Source organism: Globicephala melas, chromosome 17 (genome assembly GCF_963455315.2).
Source record: "Globicephala melas chromosome 17, mGloMel1.2, whole genome shotgun sequence".
Lineage (NCBI taxonomy): Eukaryota > Metazoa > Chordata > Mammalia > Artiodactyla > Delphinidae > Globicephala > Globicephala melas.
This window is the reverse complement of record NC_083330.1, coordinates 4,393,275-4,417,818: the sequence shown is the minus strand read 5'-3', so window position 1 is coordinate 4,417,818 and position 24,544 is coordinate 4,393,275. Positions and strand designations below refer to the sequence as shown.

At 39.3% G+C, this 24,544-nt stretch overlaps 1 protein-coding gene across 9 annotated transcripts in view; it reads left to right on the top strand.

The window, feature by feature from the left end:
- Positions 1-15,898, top strand: part of TMEM68 (transmembrane protein 68) — a 34,673-nt gene extending 18,775 nt beyond the window's left edge. For 4 of the 9 annotated variants that reach the window (XM_060286934.1, XM_060286935.2, XM_060286936.2 and 1 more), the window contains exons 6-9: positions 551-744; positions 5,784-5,844; positions 8,353-8,492; positions 14,176-15,898. In XM_060286934.1, the coding sequence (XP_060142917.1) occupies positions 551-744; positions 5,784-5,844; positions 8,353-8,492; positions 14,176-14,280 (500 nt within the window). In that variant the 3' untranslated portion in view covers positions 14,281-15,898. The remainder of the gene's footprint in view (positions 1-550; positions 745-5,783; positions 5,845-8,352; positions 8,493-14,175) is intronic. The other 5 variants (XM_060286938.2, XM_030859748.2, XM_030859738.2 and 2 more) reach the window with 4 other exon arrangements.
- Positions 15,899-24,544: the final 8,646 nt, after the last annotated feature.

Below are 24,544 nucleotides of genomic sequence, written 5' to 3'. Positions count from 1 at the left end.
AAGATCCCACATGCCGCGGAGCGGCTGGGCCCGTGAGCCATGGCCGCTGAGCCTGCGCGTCCGGAGCCTGTGCTCCGCAGCGAGAGAGGCCACAACGGTGAGAGGCCTGCGTACCGCAAAAAAAAAAAAAAAAAAAAAATCCCTATTTTCCCAGGTGTTTTTTTTTTTTTTTTGGCCGCCACACAGCACGGCATGTGGGATCTTAGTTCCCCAACAAGGGATCGAACCTGTGCCCCCTGCAGTGGAAGCATGGAGTCTTAACCACTGGACCACCGGGGAAGTCCCATGAGTTTTAATTAAGAATTTGAATATGTAGCCAGAGTAGTAGGTGATCACTGAGAAAGTAATCAGCGAGACATAGCTATTAATTTACCAGCAATATTAATCTTATGTTAACCTTAAGAGTTGTTGTTGGTTTAAAAAAAAGTAAAAAAAAGAATTTACTGATTTAAGTATAGATAGTACATTATGTAGGTTGTGAAGATTTTTGCTCTTGAAGAATTGGACAAGAAGTACTTAAGATATATCTTCATGCTAATGTTTCTTACAGGGTTTAGTTTATTACTTGATGTATTTTGTGCTATACATGGACCAAGAGAAAAATGTGTTGAAATTCTGCGGAGTGGTCACTTGTTAGCTATCTCACCAGGTGGTGTTCGAGAAGCCCTGATTAGCGATGAGACCTACAACATCGTGTGGGGTAATCGTAAAGGCTTCGCTCAGGTTGCAATTGATGCAAAAGTGGTGAGTTGTATAAAACTGATTATTAAAGGAAAGCTGTGTCTTTAAAATAAATGCTTAAATAGCTTAAGAGTATATCAGAATTTAGATACTGTCATTGAACTGCTTTAAAAATTAGTGTCTGTAACTCTAAGATAACAATAGAGAAATATTCCTTGTGCATGGGAAGCCATCTTTATAAAAAAATTCAATCTGGAAATTTGCAAATATCTAGCAAAGCTTTATTTTATGCTTCAAAATCCAGCTTCTTTTAATCAGATTTATGAAAATTTTTGTATTCCTTCACTTATACTTTTTTTCATAAGTATAATCAATCCAACTCTGTATTTTAATCCTTTGGTTCAACTGAGTTGGCACGTTTCAGTGATGGCTGTTGGTTGGTTTCATTGTAATTCTTGCATTTGTGACCAATTTGTATAACAAGAGAGCCCAAATAATATATGGTTCCTACCATTTTTCATCAGTAAATGTGATCAGCTCTCTAATAGTATGAATAAAGATGAGAAAGAGATATTGGTGTAATTTAGATCTTTTTAAAAGAACGAATTTGTCAATAAAATTAAGTGTTCCTCTGGGATTCACTGTAATTATTCTACTTAGTAAACTGGAAAATCTGAATGTCATCTTGTTTTTTTGCTTTGGAAAGTATATCTAAGCTTTTTGGTCTCTGTATTGTACTTTATCCTATGAAACATTTATTACTTATGGAATGTTTCTTCTTTGTTTTCTGTTTGTTTTCATTATAGATTGTCTATCAGAAAAAGAAATCATAGCACTTGACAAGGTGGTTTTCTTTTTCCAGGCCAATTAGTTAGGGACTGCTGCTAATGCTTTCGCATTTCTGTTTTTTGTGTGTGTGTTTCCACTGCTGTCATATAGACACCAGTCTGCACCCTTAGCTTGCCTGTCCATCTTGCAGATACAGGCTTTTGATTAAAAAGGAAAGGATTATGGATGACTCCTTCTAACCCAAAAGCAACATTTGAAGAAGAATGGACATTTTCCCTTTATTTTTTAATTGCAGAGTTACAATAAAATAAAATACATTGAGCTCTATTCTCTGTACATATTTGTATATGTAATTCCTAGAAGTACGTTATAGTGCTTTAACAGTGTGATCTTGGTATAAGTTAATGTACTTGTCCAAGTGTTTAATGATGGACAACATAAAAATTTAAACACTACTGTCCTATAGTAGATTATAAACTCCCTTAGGACAAAGCCACTTTTTATATTCTGAATTCCTAGTACAATGACTAGCACTTAGTAGGCTCTCTGCATTTGTTGAATTGATTTTTTAAATACTACAAGAAAGGAGTCTTTTGAATTTAAGTCTATGTTAATAGTATTAATGATACAGAAAATTAATTTATAGCCCATTTTATTTTCCAAAAAGTCTTATGTACTAAGGTAGAAAACAAAACCTTAGACTTTATGAATAACGTAGAATATAAGATGATATATGCACAGTTGTTCCAAAATTAAGGATAATCAGTGTAAATGTACATTAAAGCAATGATAACAGCTAAAAACTTAAAGATAGTTCAATCTTCAGGTTTGTATTTTGAGAGAATTATTTCTTCCAAGGTTTAAGGTAAAAGTGACAAAAATAGATTTGGAATCACACAGATTGATCATGGAATTCTAATTCCTCATCCTTAAGTTACAGTTTTAAGGACCATTGCCTGGAAGAAGTCTTGAAAGAAAAAATTATATAGAGAAAGAAGCCCGTTTATCAATCCCTGAGTTTCTAGATAATTAATTAAGATAACCTAGACAGAGCTTCCCTGGTAGCAGAGTGGTTAAGAATCCACCTGCCAATAAAGGGGACACGGGTTCTAGCCCTGGTCCAGGAAGATCCCACATGCCGCTGAACAACTAAGCCCGTGCGCCACAACTACTGAGCCTGCGCTGTAGAGCCCGTGAGCCATAACTGCTGGGCCCACGTGCCACAACTACTGAAGCCCATGTGCCTAGAGCCCGTGTTCCACAAGAGAAAACCCGCAATGAGAAGCCCACGCACCACAACGAAGAGTAGCCCCCGCTCGCTGCAACTAGAGAAAGCCCATGTGCAGCAACGAAGACCCAACACAGCCAAAAAAAAACCCCCGATAACCTAGATAATTTAAGGTTTTTCATACAAAACTTGAGAAAATTTAATAAACAGCCTTTTACAAGTTAATAAACAAAAATCTTTAACGTTGCTGATTTACAAAATAGCACTGCATCACTGATAAATCTTGTACCACCCTAACCTTTCTTAGCACTTTTAAAGGCTTTATGTTGGTACCCCTGTACAGTAAGTAGGTGACATATGTAATTATTCCAGTGTTACAGATGAGGAAACTCAGGCACACAGAGATGAAGGGATGGAGGGACCCTGTCACACAGCAAGTCAGAAGCAGAGCTTACAGTTCAGGACTGCAGGCAGCTGGTACACTGCACAGTGAGTCCGCCAACCCCAAGATTAGAGGGCCTTGCAGATCCGCGAGGGAAGCCTTTCAGTCACATGAGGATACAGTTGTAAATGGTACCAGCAGCTTATTTGAAAAAGCCCTTCTTAGGTCTCACAGAATTATCATAAACTTTGAATAAAAAGCTACGACTGTTGTTACAAGACTAACCACATTTAAATTGAAACAAAGGAATGGAAATTCAAGTGAAAACCTAGGTCATCAACAGAAATTCACAAAATATTGGCAGAAAATATTTAAGGCTCGTCTGCAAGTTACAGGCTTTTTGATATAATCTAAATCACTCTTATTTTGTGAATTCCTGAGAATTCTGACTGCTAAGAATTTTTAGGTAATTTCGTAGCTAAATAATTTGGGGAAAAAAATGAGCCCATTTACTCTAATTGGAAAACAAATAACAGATGTAAAAGAAAATAGCATTCGTTTCAATAAAATTGTTTATATGTATTATCTCAATCTATAAAAACCTTGAGATTGGATCATTATTATTATTGTCATTTCATACATGAAGAAACAGGTTTAGTGACCTGTCCAATGGTTCCCACTTAAATTTTTGTGGCAAAGTTAAGACTCCAAGGCCACGCTCTATTCCCCAAGAATAGTTTTAACAAAATACACATTCTCTACCTCTTCACACACGTGTACATACACGTACAGAGATACATGTATACATGTGATCAATTTGATTCTAGGTTACTTATGCAACTACCTTGTTATACAAAGTGTGCGCAAACAAAGGAACGAACTACAGTATGAAGTTGTAATAAGGTAATGCTTGCAGCTGTAAGGCTGCAAGCTTGAATGTAAATTTAGAAACCAGGGTATAGCCTGGAATACTGAGTTTGTAGGGTAAGCCTTCTCCGGTTTAGTATCTTCTAGAAATGCCCAGCTTCTGGAGAGTTAGCCATTTAAAGGATGATATATATATACCTGAAGAGTCTTTATAAAGTGCAGCCTTCAATACTAACTTCGGGGTTCATGCCAGTCAGTAGACAAAAACCTAGCAGCACTGATCAGAGAAGGCAAAGTGGTGTATATATGAGCTGAAAGCTTTCTGTTCCTTCCTGGGCATCTTAAGTTCTCAACTCTAAAGACATAGTAGAAGTATTTAAAACATTAGAATTCCAACCATCACTTTATTCTACAAAACTAGTGGTGGTTTTAGGAAAATCATAATCTGAATTTTTTTACAAAAGAGTCAGTCTACTTTGTCTTAGGTGTTAGCTTTATGAATTAACTCCATCAGATTTTAAATTATTCATCGGACTGCTGCTTCTTTACCCGGCTTTTCTGGTTTTAAAATTGCTGCTGCCTGTTTCCTACCCTTTGTATTCAGAGAATACAAGCTAATTCCTTAGAAGCATTTTCTCTCTGTCCTGTTGATTCATTCCTTCTTTAGTTCACCTGTCACACTGTCTTTTAGTACCTGCTTTATTCCAGGCACTGTTCTAGGTGTTTCCAGCAGTGAACGAAACCAAGTCTCTGCTATGGGGGGGTCTTGCTTCTAGTGAGGGGAGAGTGATAAAAACTAAATGATCAGTTAGGTGATTGAAAGGGAGTATGTTTTATGAAGAAAGCTGTGTCTGTAGACTCTTCCCTTTGGTCCACCAGATTTCACTGGTTTCCAAAGCTGAAAAGGAACGGCTTTTTAAATGTCAGCTTATTTAAATGTTTCAAACCCTGCTCACTCAGGCAAGTAATTCTGTATTAACAAATGCTGATAGTAGACTGTAAGTAAAATGATCCTCGCCCCCCCCTTCCAGTTTTATCTATTCTAAAACATCATTTAATTCAGTATATTTTGTGTACCTTTTAAAGTGTTTTATTCAATTTTTTATCTACTTCAGTTTCGCCGTGGCGTAACTTCCTTGCATGATCCTTTGCTACTTTATCCGTTGTTTCATGACATTTAGATAAGCTCTCCATTTTTAAAAAATCATATTTAACCAATAATGTTCATGGAAAAATAAAAACCATGAACTTTTGAGCAGACATCCTCCAAAATAATGATAGAAAGGATTCTTTTATGTATATGTTTTTCCTTTTTTTTACTTTTTTTTGGTGTTGAGTATTATACTTACTTTTCATTGATGTTGAACATTATTAGATTTAATAAGCTCACAAAAACATGGTGTTTCACTAATTCCATGACAGCATCTTGCTAAAACTTGTCATTTGAACATATGTAAGTTTCTCCATAGAGAGAATTTGTTTTGAAACTTTTTCTTCAGTAGCCCACTGAAACCAGTTTAATTATCACACTCATTTTACTTAATGAAATTAATGATCACTTTAAGCTTAATTTTGAGTTTCAAGAGTTCATGTGGAATGATAGGAAAGTCGGTAAATGAAATATTATGTATTACCACTAGAAGGTAGTGTTTTCAATTTATATTTTTCTACAAATGATCATGTTAATTTTAGTCTGATAAATCACACTGGTGATAACAGTATACCTTTATTTTTAAAATGCCTTGGTTCTGTGACTTAAACAGGCCCTCAAAAGTTTGCATTAGAGACATCAAATGGATTAACGTATTTACTTTTTAATTCAAATTCTCTCTTTAGCCCATTATTCCTATGTTTACACAAAATATTCGAGAAGGATTTAGATCCCTCGGAGGAACAAGTAAGTTCTGATTCATATGTTTTTGCTAATTATAATGTAATATTTAGAATGTAATATTTTAAATATTTGGGCTTTTGAACACTACAGGAAAACTTTTTGAATTATTGCTTTAGAAAATGCATGTACTATTTAGATGTTTTTCTCTTTAAACTCTAAATGATAACTGGTTCTAAGTAATGGTGGTTCTAGATGTTAGATTTTTGTTAAGAGTCTCACGTATATACTGAAGCTTATTTATCATGGGCTTTTTAAAATTACAGAGTGAATTTTCTAATTTACTGTGTTAAACCATGTTGTTGAGGTTTAAAACAAATGTACTTATTTGTAAATAAAGACTATCTTCCTAACTCATTCCTGAAGAAGTGACAGCTGTAAAAATGGATGGCAATAAAAAAAATTGGGGGGGCAGAATTTGAAAGTCTATTTATCTTGAAAAAAGTATATATATATGTTTGCATAAATCTCTTAAATTTTAAAAAATTAATTTCTATTGGAGTATAGTTGATTTTACAATGTTGTGTTAGTTTCAGGTGTACAGCAAAGTGAATCAGTTATACATATACACATAGCCACTCTGTTTTAGATTCTTTTCCCATATAGGTCATTACAGAGTGTTGAGTAGAGTTCCCTGTGCTATACAGTAGTTTCTTAGACAAGAAAATATTGAATTAAGATTAACAACCTAAGGAGATATCATTTGCTTTAATTTATTTCGGTTACCTCTTGTTTTTTTTTGAACCATGATAGATTTACATTGAAAAGTTCTTTTTGCCTACTTTTAATGTATTGATAACAAAGTAAGCTTTGAACCTAGTTATAAGAGTGATAACAATTCAATGTGCTTTCTCTTTGCAAAGTCTCTCTTTTTTTTTTTTAGTTTTATAGTTTGCTTTGTACCCTATGGTTTATATATTATATTTGATTGATTATGTTTTATCCCTAGTGCTATATTGTTAGTGTTCCCACCCACATACAAATCCCATCCTGAAAACCTTAAACTTCTGTTGTTCCTTTTATGTCTGTGTTGGTATATTCTTGATATTCCATTATGGGTTTTTTTAGTTCTTTTTCTTCAAATTTGGAATGGAAAGGCAGATTGATGTGATGTTTAACTTTTGTTGTGTAATTAATCCTTCTAATTTTCTCTCAGATCATTTCTTTAGAATTTAAGTTGCATACCAGAAATTATTCCTAATTTTGTTTCTTTAATTGTAAAGTGGTTTTAAAATTGTTTTTGACTGGGTTTCCCTGGTGGCGCAGTGGTTGAGAGTCCGCCTGCTGATGCAGGGGACGCGGGTTCGTGCCCCGGTCCGGGAGGATCCCACATGCCGCGGAGCGGCTGGGCCCGTGAGCCATGGCCGCTGGGCCTGCGCGTCCGGAGCCTGTGCTCTGCAACAGAGGAGGCCACAGCAGTGAGAGACCCGCGTACCGTAAAAAAAAAAAAAAAGTTCTTTTTGACTGCTTTTTTTACTTTAAAAGTTGAATATCTCAAAAGTTGGTGTGTAGTGGTATATCTTTTTGAGTATTACTTTGGGTCTTATGGTATATTCTGTGTTTCCATATATAAAGTGTTTTAAACTTTCAGTACAATTCTTTTTTTTTTTTTTTTTTTTTTTTGCGGTACGCGGGCCTCTCACTGCTGTGGCCTCTCCTGCTGTGGAGCACAGGCTCCGGACGTGCAGGCTCAGTGGCCATGGCTCACGGGCCCAGCCGCTCTGCGGCACGTGGGATCTTCCCGGACCGGGGCACGAACCCGCGTCCCCTGCATCGGCAGGCGGACTCTCAACCACTGCGCTGCCAGGGAGGCCCTCAGTGCAATTCTTAACTATGTATTCCATGTTGCTTGTCATGTTTTGGATTCTTTTTTTTTAAACTTAGTCTTAGTCTGTCAGTTTATGTTACATTATTACCACTTTTAATCTTGCTAAATTTCATGGTTGGTCATTAGCATTAACAATTCTTTTTCCTAGTTTACAGTAATGTTTTTAGCCTTTACTTAGTTTATTGGTGCATTTTAGTCTCACGTTTACTTGAATTTATTTTATGCTTTCATTTTTTCTTTTGTTTGTATAAGTCACGTATTTGTGAGTCTTTGGACTTTTTAGCTTCTAGCTTTTTGTTGCAATCTTTATGCTGTGTTTTTCAATAATAGTAATTAGTTTGCCTTTTTAAATTCTTACACTTTTAAAAGCTCATCTTTCCCCCCTAATTAATAGACCTTATTTTTTTGAGCATTTTTAGGTTTACAGAAAAATTGAGCAGAAGGCATAGAGAGTAGCCATAAACCTTACCACTCCCCAGTTTCTTCGTTATTCACATCTTGCATTAGTGTGGTACATTTGCTACGATCAATGAAAAGCTCATCTTTTAAAAAAGTATTGTATTAATTGCCAGGAGGTGATCCTGTTTGCCTCCATCCTCTAAGTCTTACATAATTAATTTGAAAGTTTACAGTTACATGCTCAGAATATTTAGCCAATTAAAATGATTTTGTTTTCTTTACAACAGGGTTATTTAGGTGGCTGTATGAGAAGTTCCGTTATCCGTTTGCCCCAATGTATGGAGGTTTTCCAGTGAAGTTACGCACCTATTTAGGTGACCCTATTCCGTACGATCCAAAGATCACGGCAGAAGAACTAGCTGAAAAGGTAAATTATTCTTTCTTTCTTAGTTTTAGGACACATTTGTACTTTCAGGTTTTATTTTAAAAATTAAATAATTCTACAAGCATGTCCTGGATCAGTGGTGATGTTCCCCCCAGGGGACATCTGGCAACGTCTGGAGACATTTTTATTGTCACCACGGATGAGACTTGGGAGGAGGTCACGCTGTTGGCGTCCAGTGGGTAGAGGCCGGGGAGGCTGGTAAACATTCTATAGTGCACAGGACACCCGCCCCGCCCCCAGCAAAGAACCGTTCTTTCTAAAATGCCAATTGTGTTGAGGTTAAAGTTCTTGGCACCGTTAATTAAAAGGTTTCGTTAAGTGATATTCAGAAGAAGAAAGCTTTGACCTCCATGAAAAGAAATTGCTTTTGTCTGGTAGAAATACCTCGGGAGGAACATGGAATCGTGTTTAAGAGTGTGGGTTGTGAAGTCAGATTGTTCTAGTGCCACTGTGTGTTTGCTCGGGCAGGGGAGCAGGGGAGAGAACAGAGCCCACTCACAGAGTTACCCCTGGGGGTCACATGCGATTGAGGACATCCATCATTGAGAGCAGTGTCTGCCCTCTAGCAGGTGTTCCATGACTGCTGGCTACTGCTGTTACTCTAGGAACCTGTGGCCCAGTGTGGCAGGTAAATAACTAAATCGATGCTTTTAAGGTGACGCGTTAGCACAATGGTGTGCTTGCGGCACGATTTCTCAACCTGGGCACTATTGGTATTTTGTTGTGCGGTTGTTCTGTGCACCGTAGGGTGTTTACTCACTAGATACTGGTAGCATCTCATTGCTATCCCTCACTCACTGTGACAATAAAAAAACATCTCTAGACGTTGCCATTATCCCCTGGGAGACAAAATCTCCCCTGGTTGAGACCTGCTGTTTTAGGGTATTATGGAAACACAAAGGAAAAACATCTAAATTAAACCAGGGATGCCTCCTTGAAGGAAGTGATGCTTGAATTCAGTTTTGAAAGGCGAAAAGGGATTCGCTGGGTGAAGAGTAGAGAGGTAGAGGAAACAGCGTATGAAAGGATGGCAGCACGAACTGGCGTAAAGTCTTCAGGGAGTTGAGGGTGGTCTGGGGTAGCTAAAGGGATAGAGAGTATAGACAATGAGGCTGGAAACATAGGAGTGTCTGGACCACGAAGGCACATCCTTGATTTTGTTTCTTGAAAGCCAGGGGTAGCTACTGAAAGCAGATGACTGATGTAGTAGGTTTGCTTTTAGAAAGATCACTAGAAGCAGTAGGGAGGCCGAGTCTGAGTGAGACCAGGAGAAGCTCAAAAGGGAAGGAGACTGCTTTGTGAGGGAAAAAATAGGAAACGCTTCCTAGAATTGAGGGCATTTGTGGTAGGTCTTGAAAGACGGACGGGACTTGGACATGCGGACTTGGGGCAGGAGGGAAGAGTTCCAACAGAGGAACAGTGGTAGGAAAGTTAACTGCACACACCAACAGTGTAGAGCAGCCTGATAGGACTAGGAGAGTGAGGTTGGGAAGGGTGCCTAATAAATTCGCCTTCGGGAATTTCGCAAAGCATGTGAACACTGTGAAGGTTCTAAGAAGCCCCGCAATAAAGAGGTCTATTTAACTTTGTTTCAAAGAGCTTTGCCCAGTCTCATCTGACCAAAACCAGCTCCTGGTTTTTCCTGGAATAGCAGCTAATAACAGCTCTGGAATAAACTGGGGGAATCACTAGCTGAGTGGGTAGCGAGCATTTGGTTGAGAGGAAACTGGAAAAGTAAGTGGAAACTCTATTTTTCGGCCCGTGAATAGCAGACTAGGGATTTTGTTTAGGAGAGGCCATTGGAAGTAGCCGTTCACCCGCAGTGACACTGGCCAAGGCAGGCACACAGCCACACTGGGCGTTAACGGGGCGGGACAGGATCCTTTCCACAGGGATGGCCCAGAAGAGGCCGAGCAGACGAGCACCTGTAATGCCCAGGGCTCAGCAAGGTCTGGCACTTAGGAAAGGATGCCCAGCCGCGGCAGCTAGAATGTCACATCAGATGAGACTGTTCACATCAAGCAGCGGGTATGTAGGAAGCTTGACAAAGGTAACATTAATGATACCTTATGTTCCTTGTCTGTGAGCTTCATTCTGAGAAAACGTACCTCCTGCTAGGTGTTCTACTAACTGATTAGGTGAGTTAACTCAGAGAGTGTAGCAATCCTTTTCCTGAAAGGAAACCCCTCCCACACTGGTTTCCCAGTCCGGGCAGGCTCTGTGCACAGCACTTCTCCCATCCCCAGGTGATGCCTCACGGTGGTGACCAGATGACACCAGGGCTCAGCCCTCACCCTGTCATGTTGCTTCTGCCCACACACTTTATTGTTCCTGTACCACATCTCCGCAGCTCCCTGACAAATGCATTCTCCTTTAGCACAGAGCTGAACTCTGTTTTGTTCTTTAAAAAGGTTTTTCCCGCCTAACTATTAGGATTTAATTGGGTCAGAGCAAGTTAGGAATACTTTTTTACAAATACCATCCATTTTTATGGTTAAGATACAAGGTAATGGAGAGAGAGGGAAGAGAAACTGGCCTGGAAGTTTAGGGATCTGAGTCCTAACCCTAACTCTCCCACCAGGCAGCAGAGTCAGGTTGGGTAAATGGTATGTTCCTCCCTGAGTCTCAGAGTCCTCAACTGTAGAATGGGGAGATTAAAATGGATATCTCAGAGGTTTCGTCCAGGTCTAAAATTAAGTGAATCCTGTTCCCTTATTTTTCTCAGTTAAGGAGAATATATTACTGATCATTAAATTCCTGGGACTTGATTTTTCATGAGTGAGAAATATATTCATGGCACTGGTAGAGTTAGATATTTTAGACGTTAAAATATATATTTATATATTTACCAATTCAAACTGGTAAAAAGAAGAGGCCTTCCTGAATCATTGAAATACCTCAGTCACTGTCTCCAGTTACTTTATGTACTTTGTTATCAGTATTTAAAGTAACAGAAGTTGTCTACGAAAGCATAGTTTAGTAAAATTTCTTGAGGGAATTTCCTTAAATATATAGTTGTCATATCCGTATTTCTGATGGTAAGTTGTCATTGCTGAACTAAAGTAAACTCGAAATAAAGAATACTTGAAATTTTCCTTTTGTGGATACGTTGCATGAATTTCCAATCTCCATTGTTTACAATATAAGCATAAACTGTAGCATAATGATCCCTGGATTATCGCAAATTCAAAATTACCAACATCTAAATTAAGGTAGAAATGAAACCTCATTTAAGAAATGGGAGCTAGACTGTTCAGGCATTTGATTGTGGAGATGATTCATTTTGTAGACACTAAATCTAAATTAAAATACACTGTACTCATGCTGAAGAGGGCACTTGGGATACGGCCTTGAAGTTCTCTCAGTCTTAAAGAAATCTGTTGTTTCCATCTGTCTCTGCCTCTCTCTGCATTCTGCATACACACATCCACACATACGTTAAGTACAGATTTATTTATATGTACAGGTATATATAACATACGTGTCCTATTAAGGTGGAAGGAACTTGGGGAGAAGTGCGTAGATTTGAGTGGTACTGGGAGGCGAGCTAACGGATGCCACCGACGGATTCTTACTCTCAGTGAATGAGAAGCAGGAATTGTTAAGGATGATTCCCAGGTTTGGGTTACTGGGCTGGATTCATGGCCGTTTGCTGAAGCGTGTTGAGTTTGAGGTGCCTTTAAAACATTCAAGGGAAGTCATATTGAACACTCCTATCTGAGGCTGGGCGGCTGGAGATATACATCTGGGAGTCGGCAGCAAATGGATGGTAATTTACGCTGTGGAAAGCTTCCTGAGCCCTGGAGGAATAGTCAGTGCTTGCTTTGGGGAGTGTAAATCTGCAAAGGGAGCGTCCTGAAAACCCAGCTTTTCCTCCAGGGGTGTGAGTTCCAGAAGCAGGATCAATGGTCACATCAGATGAAAAGAATGTCCGTGGGAGTTAGTGACACAAGGGGGTCATTAGTGATCTTTGCGAGAGCTGCATTTTCTTAATGCACAGACCTCATACTTCTCCACCCAGAAGTTCTTCCTTGATACATCAATTCATACCAAACAAAGTCTCTACTTTTTCACTTGGTATTTAACTCCCTTCGTGATTTAATTGAAACCTACCTGTAAAGCCTTATACTGCCCAGCAAATGAACACATACCCGAAATGCCAGCTCTCCGTCGCTTAACTGTTTTCTTGTGGTCTTTTCGCTCTTGCTGCTTTCTTCACTGCTATTGAAATCTCACAGGCCGGGGGAGACCGAGACCAAACAGTACCCCGTCCACGCAAACTTCCCTGGTCACCGGCCACCGATGAACTTCAGATGTGTTCTTTTCACGTCTCAGATGATACAGCTCACAAATGAGCTTACATTCTAACTCCTTTGTCCTTGATTATGCTTATTATGAGCTCCTTGAGATTAGAGACTTGTTTCACTAACGTTATAGCTTCCAAAGCATCTAGTATTTTCTGAGTGAATGAATAAAATTTTTAAAATATACGGCAGAGAACACAACCTGTGTGTCAGTCGCTGTGCTCAGTGCCTGAAGACATGGCTTCAGTTTCATGTAATCCTTATCGTAAGCGTATGAAATTGTTCTCATCTCACAGATGTGAAAACTTGTGCATTAGAGAGGCATATTTTTAAAATACATCTTTGGGCTAGGGTTTCTTAATTATATTTAAAAATAAATGAAGGTCCAAGATTTGTAAAAAGAAGGCTTAATAAATGTTAGCATCTGAAAAGAAGTGTGTACGGGTGTGCCTACCTGTACTATGTGCACGCAGAAAAAGTTTTTTAGAGAGCCACAAGCTGATTTAAAGTAAAAATTGTTATTGTAAATCAACTATACTTCAATAAAATAAATTAAAAACAATAAATTAAAAATTGTTGAAATTTGTCATGAATTTAATGGGAACAAATAGTTTTAGATTTCTTGATATATCCTAATTGACTTTTCCATTGCTATGACTTAATTTAAATTCCTGTTAAATTATCTAGAAATTGGGGTAAAGGACTAAAGCACATCTGCTCGTTCATAGTTTTCCTCACTTTTTCCTGTCGCATTGCCTGATGTGATTGGTGTGTATGGTCATGAAAGACAAATACATAAAAGTTTATTAATGGGTGAAAAGGAGTGAAAACTTCCATTTGCCTACCAGAAAATTTCCTACTACATTTTTCTTCTGATTTTTTTCCCTTCAGTTCTCTTTAGTGTTTATTATGTGCAAGGCATTGCTGTGCTCAGTGCTGGAGAAATGCTAAGATGTATTTTAAGGAGCTTACAACCTGGTGTAGAAAGTTGCCATGCAGACAGTATCTGTAATTCAAGTGTAATAAAGTAAGTATAAGAAATATGCTATGCACAGGGAAGAACCACTGCATCAGTGAAAGTTCAAGAACCTTCTGTACTAAACACAATTTGCAACGTTCTGTTACTTTTTTGTATGTTTAGAATGCTGAAAGGGTTTTGAAGTTAAATAAGCAGTATTACCTTAAAAAAAAAAAGAAATATGCTATGGGCATGCTGAGAAGGAAATCATTTATTCTGAGTAGTGATGGGTGCTAAGTTAGGGAAGACTTCTCATAAGTAATAGTATATTAAAATCCTTACTAACTACATATCTACATTGAGAACTAAAAGAATAACGGCCTTTCTTTTGTTTTCTTGATAGACGAAGGATGCTGTTCAAGCTTTGATTGATAAGCACCAAAGAATACCCGGAAACATTATGAGTGCTTTGCTAGAACGTTTTCATAACAAACAAAAGATCGACTAGAAGACTCTTTAATACATTTATATTAATACATCTATGTCTGTAGGACTGTCTTCAAAATTTTGTGGGTTCTGTAATTAGTATTTTTTAAAAAATCATGTTAATAAGCATCTTTCACTGAACTCGTTTAACATTGTATTGTCAATTTTGTTTCTGCAATCCATTGTGTCAGATTTAAACAATAACTCGTTACATGCCTAATTATTCAGAAAATGATCATGGTTCTTTTTATAATTTCCTAATAATGTATCATAAACATAGATTCTTAAAGTTAAGTTTATTAATAACAGCAATGGAGGTTAAACAAACATTCCTAAATAATGCATCTAGTTTCTGTATCTCTTGCACTGAGCTAGTTTTGCAAGGTGGCATAACCTAGGGTTTAGTACAGACACTTCAGTTAGGAAAAAAAATGCTCTTTCCTCTGCCCCTCATTCCTCTCATGACCTTGGGCAAATCACATAATGTTTTTATGCCTCAACAATTCAATTTTTAAAAACATGTTAATACTTTGGTGAGGAATATTGTTTTAAATTCTTTATATTTGCTGTGATTGATAACTGTAGAACGAAATTATAACTGAATTAATTAAACAATACCAACGTCTTTTAGAAGTTTATGTATTTTGTCCATAGGATGTTTAAATTACTCCTTCAGGTATGATGTCAAGTTGCCAAGGACAATGAACATGATGTACTGTTTTTCAAGTTGAGTAAAAAAGAAATTAGGGAAAGTAAAATTTCTAATTATTGTTATTATTCTTTCTAGTATTTTATATATATATATATATTTTTTTTTTTTTTTTTTTTTTTTTTTTTTTTTTTGCGGTACGTGGGCCTCTCACTGCTGTGGCCTCTCCCGTTGTGGAGCACAGGCTCCGGACGTGCAGGCTCAGCGGCCATGGCTCACGGGCCCAGCCACTCCGCGACATGTGGGATCCTCCCGGACCGGGGCACGAACCTGTGTCCCCTGCATAGGCAGGCAGGCAGACTCTCAGCCGCTGCGCCACCAGGGAAGCCCCCTCTAGTATTATATTTTTAATGAGACTCTGTAGACAAGCCGTACAGGGTGTGCATTCTCAGCCCTATGATATGGCATTTAATACTGTCAGGATAGAAATCACGGTTGTGCCCTGCATCTCATATGTTAGAAGCTGATTCTAGGCTGATGAAAGCACAGAGAGAAAGCTCTGCTTTTGCTCAACATCATGGCTTATTCAGCTTGACTTTGCAACCAGTCAGATGGTTTATTGTTTCAATAAAAATATACTTGAATAATGAATTTATGTGAACATGTCTTTCTGAAAAATTAATGGCTTTCGATTTGTTGTCTCCTTGAAATCTGAATTTAAAAGTATTTAAACACGATAGTACCAGGAATCAAAAGCAGTATGTCCCTCTCCCTTTTTAAGATATTAAATTACTTGGATTTTTGTATAAATTTTTGTATAACAAGTATGTATGTATGATACGTGTAATGTATATAAAATAAAGCAGCATAAAAATAAAAGAAGCTGAACTGAAGTTCATATTCTTGTGAGATTACATATGTGACATTTTCTTAGTTTAAACTGATTTTTTTTTACTATTTATGTATTCCTCACCTACAATCATATTCATCAATCTCAGCCGCAATGAATAAACCTGACTTTCCAATGTATTAAATATCTTTTAATTCGAGTTTCAACGAAAAGAGTCAACTAATGATATTTGCAGCTTTTTTCCCTCTCTAGCAGTGAGCAGTGTTTGTTTAAAATTGATAAATATTTCCGGAACAAAGAAATAAATGATCATACTATGAACGAGAATAATATTTTTTGGAAACTATTGAGTTTTAAAAACTGTAGAAAGAAACATTCATTGCTAATGTAGCAAAAGCCATTATTTTTTTACAGTATTTAAGTTTTACTGCATTACTTAAAACCTTTTTTTCTTCTTTGATACTCAGATTAACAGGAAGGCTTTCTGTCTTGTTTGATGCAAGATCTCTATCTTTGCTATTTGAATTTAAATGCCATTTAGAAGAATGAGGGAATGTGACTAAATATAGAGATATAAGTAATAATAGAAAGGAGGAGGTGTTGGGGTTTTTCTTTGTTTTTGTTTTGTTTACCATTTTGTCTTACACTTAAAAATTTTTTTGTTTTATATTGGAGTATAGTTGATTTACAATGTTGTGTTAGTTTCAGGTGTACAGCAAAGTGAATCAGTTATACATACACATATAGCCACTGTTTTTTAGATGCTTTTCCCATACAGGTCATTACAGAGTACTGAGTAGAGTTCCCTGTGCTATACAGTAGGTCCTTGTTGATTATCTATTTTACATATTGTAGTGTGCGTATTTTAATCCCAACCTCCTAATTTATCCCTCCCCCCCAACCTTTCCCCTTTGGTAACCATACATTTGTTTTCTATGTCTGTGAGTCTGTTTCTGTTTTGTAAATAAATTCATTTGTATCAGTTTTTTAGATTCCACATATAAGTGGTATTATATGATATTTGTCTTTCTCTGTCTGACTTACTTCACTTAGTATGGTAACTTCTAGGTCCATCCATGTTGCACAAGTGGCATTATTTCATCCTTTTTTATGGCTGAGTAATATTCCATTGTGTATATGTACCACATCTTCTTTATCCATTCATCTGCTGATGGACACTTAGGTCGCTTCCATTTCGTATTGTAAATAGTGAACACTGGGAAGTGCATATCTTTTCAAATTGTGGTTTTCAAGGAGGGGGTGTTTTTCATGCTTTTTGAAACATGAGTCCTCAAGTCAGAACCTGATGAAAGCCAGGGACTCCCTCCAGAAGCATGAACTTGGTCCACTTTTATGGGAAATCTTTCATACCCTTTCAAAAAAACTTTCATTTTGAAACAATTACAAATCTACCAAAAAGTTGCAATTATTGTGCACAGTACTCCATATACTTTCACCCAGATTCCCCAACTGTTACGGCACATTTGTTTTATTATCTTCATACGTTCTCTCTCTCTCTCTCTCTCTCTCTCTCTCTCTTTCTCTCTGTCCTCTCTTTCCTCCCTCCCCACATATATATCTATAAAGTTTTCTCCTGAATCGTCTGATGGTAAATGCAGATACCGTGCCCCTTCCTATGTGGCCGTCCATTTACGGAACCACAGAGCAATGATCAAAATCAGGAAATTTGTCATTGAGATAATAGTATTATCTGATCTAATGACCGGATTCAAATTTCACCAGTTGTCTCAATAACATCCTTTGCATCAATTTCTCCTCCTGATGCACGGTTCATAGCAGGACCACACACTGCATTTAGTTTTCCTACGTGTTTAATCACCTTTCATCTGGGATGATTCCCCAGCCCTACTTTGTCTTTAATGATACTGACATTTTTGGAGAAGACAGACTATCTGTTCTGTAGCCATCTCTTCAATCTGTTTTTCCCTGATGTTCCGTCATGATTTGATTCAGGTTATGCATTATTCCAGAAATGCTACATAAATGATGCTGTGCTCTTTCCAGTGAGTCATATCAGGAGGCATAGAATGTTGGTTTGTTTCATTAGTAATCATAGTAACTTGATCACTTGGTTAAAGTGGCTCCCACCAGGTTTCTTCCCTGTAAAGTTATTATTTCCTTTGTAATGAATATGTTTATGGAGAGAATATGTAAATATCTGTTCCTCATCAAACTTTCACCCACTAGTTTTAGCATCTTTGAACTGAGTATTGCCGGGATAAATTCTTACTCTGAGGGTTTCAACGTGTGAAACCCTATTATTATTATTCTATTATTCTACATTTATGAGTTGGCATCCTATTGTAAGAAGAAACTTCCCAATTTCCACCCCCCCACACACACCCCCCAAACACTCAACCTATCATCTGAGGTTCATATTTTGTTTAAAGGATAATGCATATATACTCTTAAGTGATTTAAATATGAGACCCTTTGACATTTTATGAACCATTGAAATAATAGACATTTACAGGGTTAACTTGCGTGTGTTTTTGTATTTATGTATATGATTCCTATTTTTAAAATATATTTTTGTTACTTTTTTATTGGGCAGATATACATACCACGATTTACAATCTTAACCCTTTTTAAGTGTACAATTCGCTGGCATTAAGTACATTCACAATATGGTGGAGCCATCACCACTGTCCATTTGCAGAGCTTCTTCACCATCCCAAGCAGAAACTCTGCACCCATTAAACAATAACTGTCCATTCACCTCTCCCTCGTTTCCTGGTAAACTCTATTCGACTTCCTGTTTCTATGAATTTGCCCACTCTAAGTACCTTATATAAATGGAATCACAGTATCTGTCTTTTTGTGTCTGGCTTATTTCACTTAACATAAATATCTGAGCTCCTTCCTGACACCAAATGACATAGTTCCAACGCCAGTTCTCTGACGTCAGCTGGGTGTCCTCCAATTCCATTCAAGTCTGACAGTACTGGAGTCAACACAGACCCTATAGGCTAAGGGCTCAGTCCCACAAGACTGCCCCTACTTCAGATGCCAGCTGCCAGTGGGGCCCCAGGCCACTCCCACTTCCGCCTGGCCTACTACAGAGTTGGAGGTTCCCATGACATCCCCTCAGGTGGCATAATTCCATAGAACAACTCAGAACTCAGGAAAATGCTGTACTAAAAATTTTATTATCAAAAATTCAACCCAGGAACAGCCAAACGGAAGAGGGCAAGCTACAGGGGGCGGGGCACAGAGCTTCCACGCCCCCTCTGGGTGCACTGCCTGCCCAGCATGTCCAAGTGTTCACCAACCCAGAAGCCTTCGCAAACCTCGCAGTGATCACCAGTGGTGGTTGAACTACATCTCTAACCCGTCTCTGTTCCCTGGACGTTGAGCGTGGGGCTGAAAGTTGTAACCCTCTAATCACACAGTTAGTTTTTCTGGTAACCAGCTCCCACCCTGAAGCTCTTTAGCCACCCCCGGCGCCCCCCACCCCCACCCCCGACCAGGAGTCATATATTGTTAATATTAAGAATCAGCAAATTAAGAGTCATAGCACTGAGAGCTGTGCCCTCGGTTCCTTGAAGAATACTTACCACATTATAAACAGTTACTGAATAAATGAACAAAGTGTATGAGAAGACTAAAATATTTTCTTGGGATAAAAGAAGTCATGTGACTGACTTCACATAAAAAAGCAATTTAATCGATTTGTAAAAACTCACCATTGTATTGACATCCCAAGTTCTACTAGCTAGAATATTAGAATCAGTTCAAAAATAATTAGCTCTATTGATTAATCAAAATAACTTGATACCCTAAAGATCAATGTTCAGGACTGCACTAACCCTAGAATGGAGACAGCAAACAAGTCCTCTCTGTGAAATGTATTGCATTGAGTTTCCTGCAAATCGAATCTAGGAATTGTTCATTTTCATCGATTGGTACTACCATCATGAAATGCTACAAAGAGGTTTCTTTTAACTGTTCCAGGATACAATTAAATGGATTTTGTGAGACCTGTGTGGGATAACTTTTGGAAAAGAACAGTGTATTTTGTGTGCGTTAAAGACTGAAAAAGAATAATTGGCGTTAAATTTAGGCGAGTGTGGTATCGATTAAGTTTCTTGAGCCTCGAGGTGATGAGGTACTATAATAGGCTGGACAGGGAGGTGGTGAAGCCCAGAGAGATTTTTTTTTTTTTTTAAGATAATACTACATAAAAGACACATTCCATCCATTTTCTCCTGAAAGAACTTTCCTTTCCCTCCTCCACTCGGGTCACATTTGAGCATGTATTCATTCTCTCATCTTTCTTTCTTACTAACATGGGTGATGTTAGTTTTTATGAAAAAGGTGGGTGACAAGATTCTTTATGCACTTTGCATTGTCATGCCTGTTACCACTTGGAGACCACTATTTGCCCATTTTAACCAAACATAAACAAAAACAGAAGCATCTTTTCATAATCTTCTGCTTCAGCAGCATTCACGTGTCTCTGCTGCTGCCACCTACTAACCTCCTGATGTAATCAACAATCTCCCCACACTACCCCACTGTGCCCCCGGATCCCCTGCGACATCTGTTTGAATGGATCATTCAGCGTTCTATGTTGCACTGGCTTTGACGCTGGAGGTCCACTGTCCATCCTGAAACAGCATTCCTGTTTCTTCCTTGCTAAAGGGCCACACTTTGGTTTGGGTGACCACCTTCCCCACAAGGCACCTAAAAGTTGCTGATCAGTCTAGCGAAGCCCCTTCCCTTTGCCAGAAATTTGTTCAGGGGTTGGTATGGGACCCGCTTTGGGCTTAATTTTTTGAGGAGCTGCTATACTGTTTCCCATAGCAGTGCACCATTTTACCTTCTCACTAGCTGTGCCCAAGGGCTCCAGTGTTTCCAAATCCTTGCCAATAATTGTGCCTGGTTTTTTGATAGTAGGCATTTAATGGGTGTGAAGTGGTGTCCCGTTGTGGTTTTGATTTTCATTTCCTGAATGGTTAGTGATGCTGAGCATCTTGTCATGTGCTTATTGGCCTTTTGCCTGTCTTCTTTGGAGAAACATCTGCCAAGTCCTTTGCTCATTTTTTTTTTTTCGGTACTCGGGCCTCTCACTGCTGTGGCCTCTCCCGTTGCGGAGCACAGGCTCCGGACGCGCAGGCTCAGCGGCCATGGCTCACGGGCCCAGCCGCTCCGCGGCACATGGGATCTTCCCGGACCGCGGCACGAACCCATGTCCCCTGCATTGGCAGGCGGACTCTCAACCACTGCACCACCAGGGAAGCCCCCTTTGCTCATTTTTGAATTGAATTTTTTGTTGTTCAGGTTTAGGAGTTCTTTATACATTCTAGATATGCATCCTTTATCAGATGTATGATTTGCAAATATTTTCTCCTTTCTGTGGGCTGCCTTTTCACTCTTTTGACAGTGGCCTTTAATGGACAAAAGTTTTAATTTTGAGAAAGTTCAATTTACTTTTTTTCTTTTGTTGCCTGTACTTTTGGTGTCATATCCAAGAAATCATTGCCAAATCCACGTCCAAATGAAGTTTTCTCCTATGTTTTCTTCTAAAGGTTTTATAGTTTTAGTTCTTACCTTTAGGTCTTTAATGCAACTTGAGTTCATCCATTTTTGCACATGGTGTAAGATGCAGGTCCAACGTTATTCTTTTGCACGTGGAGTTTGGAAAAGAACAGGATTTTCTTTTAGATGTAGCTGAAAACATATTAGCATTGAGGTTTGCAAACTTTCTCAGGTCACAGATTCCTAGCGTCCCAGTAAATCTTGTATGGGACACCCAGGCCAAGAGTAGTACCTAACAATTCCACTCACTAAATTGTTAGATCTAAACAACTTCATAGGTGTTCAAACCTGAACAATTTAGCCATTTGAAAAAAGTACTACACATAAATTTGAAAGAAAAAAAACTTATTTTAATGTATTCTTAAATAACACAATTACTTACTCGTGGAGTTTCTGGGTCTGTTGGGTGATGCACAACATCTCAAACCTTGGAATCAAAGTGGACACTGCTGCCAACTGAGATGAACTCAGTCCCTTCATTAGGGAAACACCTCACAGAAAGTGCGGGGAGTTTTTTCATGCTGGGGCAGAGCAGGGCTTAAAATAAAAGCAAGTCCTCAGTGACGTGCAAATGTCCTTCTCCGGATGGAACGAGAAGCGAGAGGAGTGTGTGCACACTTATTCCATGGGCTTCGTCCTTCGGCTCATCCCTGCTCACAGCCACAAAGCTTTCGTCCCCACTGCCCTCCAGCTCTGCAGGAACAAGCTGCAACTCCAGAGCCGGCTGGCTTGCATTCCTCTTAAGCCATGGGATTCAAGAAGCAAATTTAAAACCTGAAAATCATAGAAATCATCAGCGCGACACCACAAACCACATGGGACCTTCTCCTGGTCTCTTCCAGCTTGGGGGAGGTCAAGTCCAGCCCGTCTGGACTGATGGTGAGGAATGTGTGCAGGTGAGTCCCTCATGGCCCTGGGCTCAGTTCCAGCCTGCCCCTTCCCTGTGTGACCGTGGGAGGGTTGCTTACCCCCTGTAAACCTCAGCTCTCTACATCGTGAAAGGGGATTGGGAACAGACAGCAGCAGTTTCAATGTGAGAATTGAATAAGATCTCATGTGTCTCACTGTTGCCGTGGTGTCGAGAGCTTCACGACTGCTCAGTGAGCCGTAGTTGTTGCTATATTATTATTAGTTTGTTATCAGCATTATCACTAGCCAGAGAATGACATTTTCTAGAAAGAGTTGCCATAAAGATGTATAAAAGTTGCATCTGTATCCCACCAGGGACCCAACAGGAGACAGACGACACAGTCAAAAGTGGTGATGCAAGTGAGACGAACGAAGGGCCTAGTTACCATGGTAGGGGGAGGGGTAAGGGAGACCAGGAGAGCACTCCTGGGCCAGAGACCACCTGTGGCTAGAGACCACCTGTCCCAGCTCTAAGCCAGGGCCGCCCAGGAGCAGCTGTGGCTTGACAGACACAGACGGCCACTGTCAACTCAGGGCTCAGCCTGGAGGGGCCCAGGGGGCTGTATCAGCCGAACTTCCCCTCCTCTCCCTCTCCAGCCTTCTGCACAGGCCTGTTGGCCAAAACTCCAGGAGAAGCCGGAGGGCAGGGGAGTGGTTCCCCCCGCCGCCGCCCAGTAGCGGAGTGCAGCTGGGGAAGAGGGGAGAGCGTATCTGCAGGGACAAACGGAGGAGGACCTGGGCAGAGGTGGGGGGATTCGCCTTGACAGGAGGAAGGGAAGCTCCTGACCATGAGAGGAGATGCCTGGGTCAACGGGCGATATTTGTGGGAGTGTGGTAGGAAGCTGGGTGAGTTCTAGCGTGAGGATTATGATTCTTATTTTCTTGGTAAAGTTCATGGAGCTGCTAATTACAAGACAGAAGGCAACGTAGTGGGACTTTCCAAAAATGAGGGGAAAGTTTGGAAGCATTTTGGGATAGCCACTAAGATTATGCAAAGGGTCTTCAGGTTTAGAATCTTGATGATGTTGGAGACCACAGATCCCAATTTACATGGAGTTTTGTTTTGTTTTTTAATTTTATTGGAGTAGAGTTGATTTACAAGGTTGTGTTAGTTTCAGGTGTACAGCCAAGTTACTCAGTTATAAATATGCGTATATCATTCTTTTTCAGATTCTTTTTCTCATATAGGTTATCACAGAATATTGAGTAGAGTTCTCTGTGCTGTACGGCAGGTCCTTTTTTGGTTACCTATCTTATATCTAGTAGTGTGTGTTACGTGGAGCTTTTCATGTTCGGCAGGATGGGGTCTTAAGCAGAGAAGTGGAATGATTGGCTAAACAGGGAAATGCTTAAGCAGAAAGAGGTTGATAGACAGGTAGAAAACAGAAAAGTGAAGAACTCTGAGAGCTTCATGAAGTAAAAGTAGGAATTAGGAGAGAGAGTGTGTGATGGATAAAAGCAGATCAGGGTATGAAGGAGTGGAACGTGAGGGTAAAAGGTCAAGATATTCCAGGCTATGACAAGGACAAGTGTGGCATGGGAAGAGTCGGCTGAGGGTGGAGGTGAAGTTAAAGAAGTCGTCTCAGCTGAGACACCCTCCCCCAACTGCTCCACGTGCTGAGATGCTGTAGCAGACGCACGGGTACCACGCTCAAGGCACAGAGACACTGGACATCTTTCAGGCACCGCATGAATCGCTAGCTTAAAATGGTTCACAATTTCAACATTGGATCACACCACTTACCTTCTATGGCATTCTACCTTTGCAAAGGTGTTTTCCAGAGTGGTTGAAATAGAAAGCAAATACCACACAAGACCCAGTGGTTTTCCTGTGAACAGGAAATGAGGACAGCAGTGTCCAGTTTGATTCCAAGGTCTGAGATGTTGTGCAGCACCCAACAGACCCACCCTGTTAATCTAAGTGTTTCCAGTGTGTAGCCACGATTAGAACTCCTGGTCTAAACCTAGAGGCCTAAGAATTGCCTTCAGGGTGTTGACAAACTCACTGAACTCGCATAATTATACAAGAACGGGGTGGCCGGCTGGCTCAGGATGAGTCAAGAAGAGTCCTGATTCACAGGTGGGAACCTAAGCCCGTTAGTTAAGCTTGGACTCCAATGTTAGCCGAGCCAATCGGTATCTTTGCCCTGGAGATTTTTCTTGTGTGTTCCTAAAATTTTTCACTTTTATTTTTCCTTTACTAGACTGCTGCTCAAAATCAACATAACTTAATTTTTTCTTATAATGAAAATAGCACATTAATAGAAATAAATCCAGAAAATACAAAAAGGTGTAAAGTAAAAATGACAGTTGCCA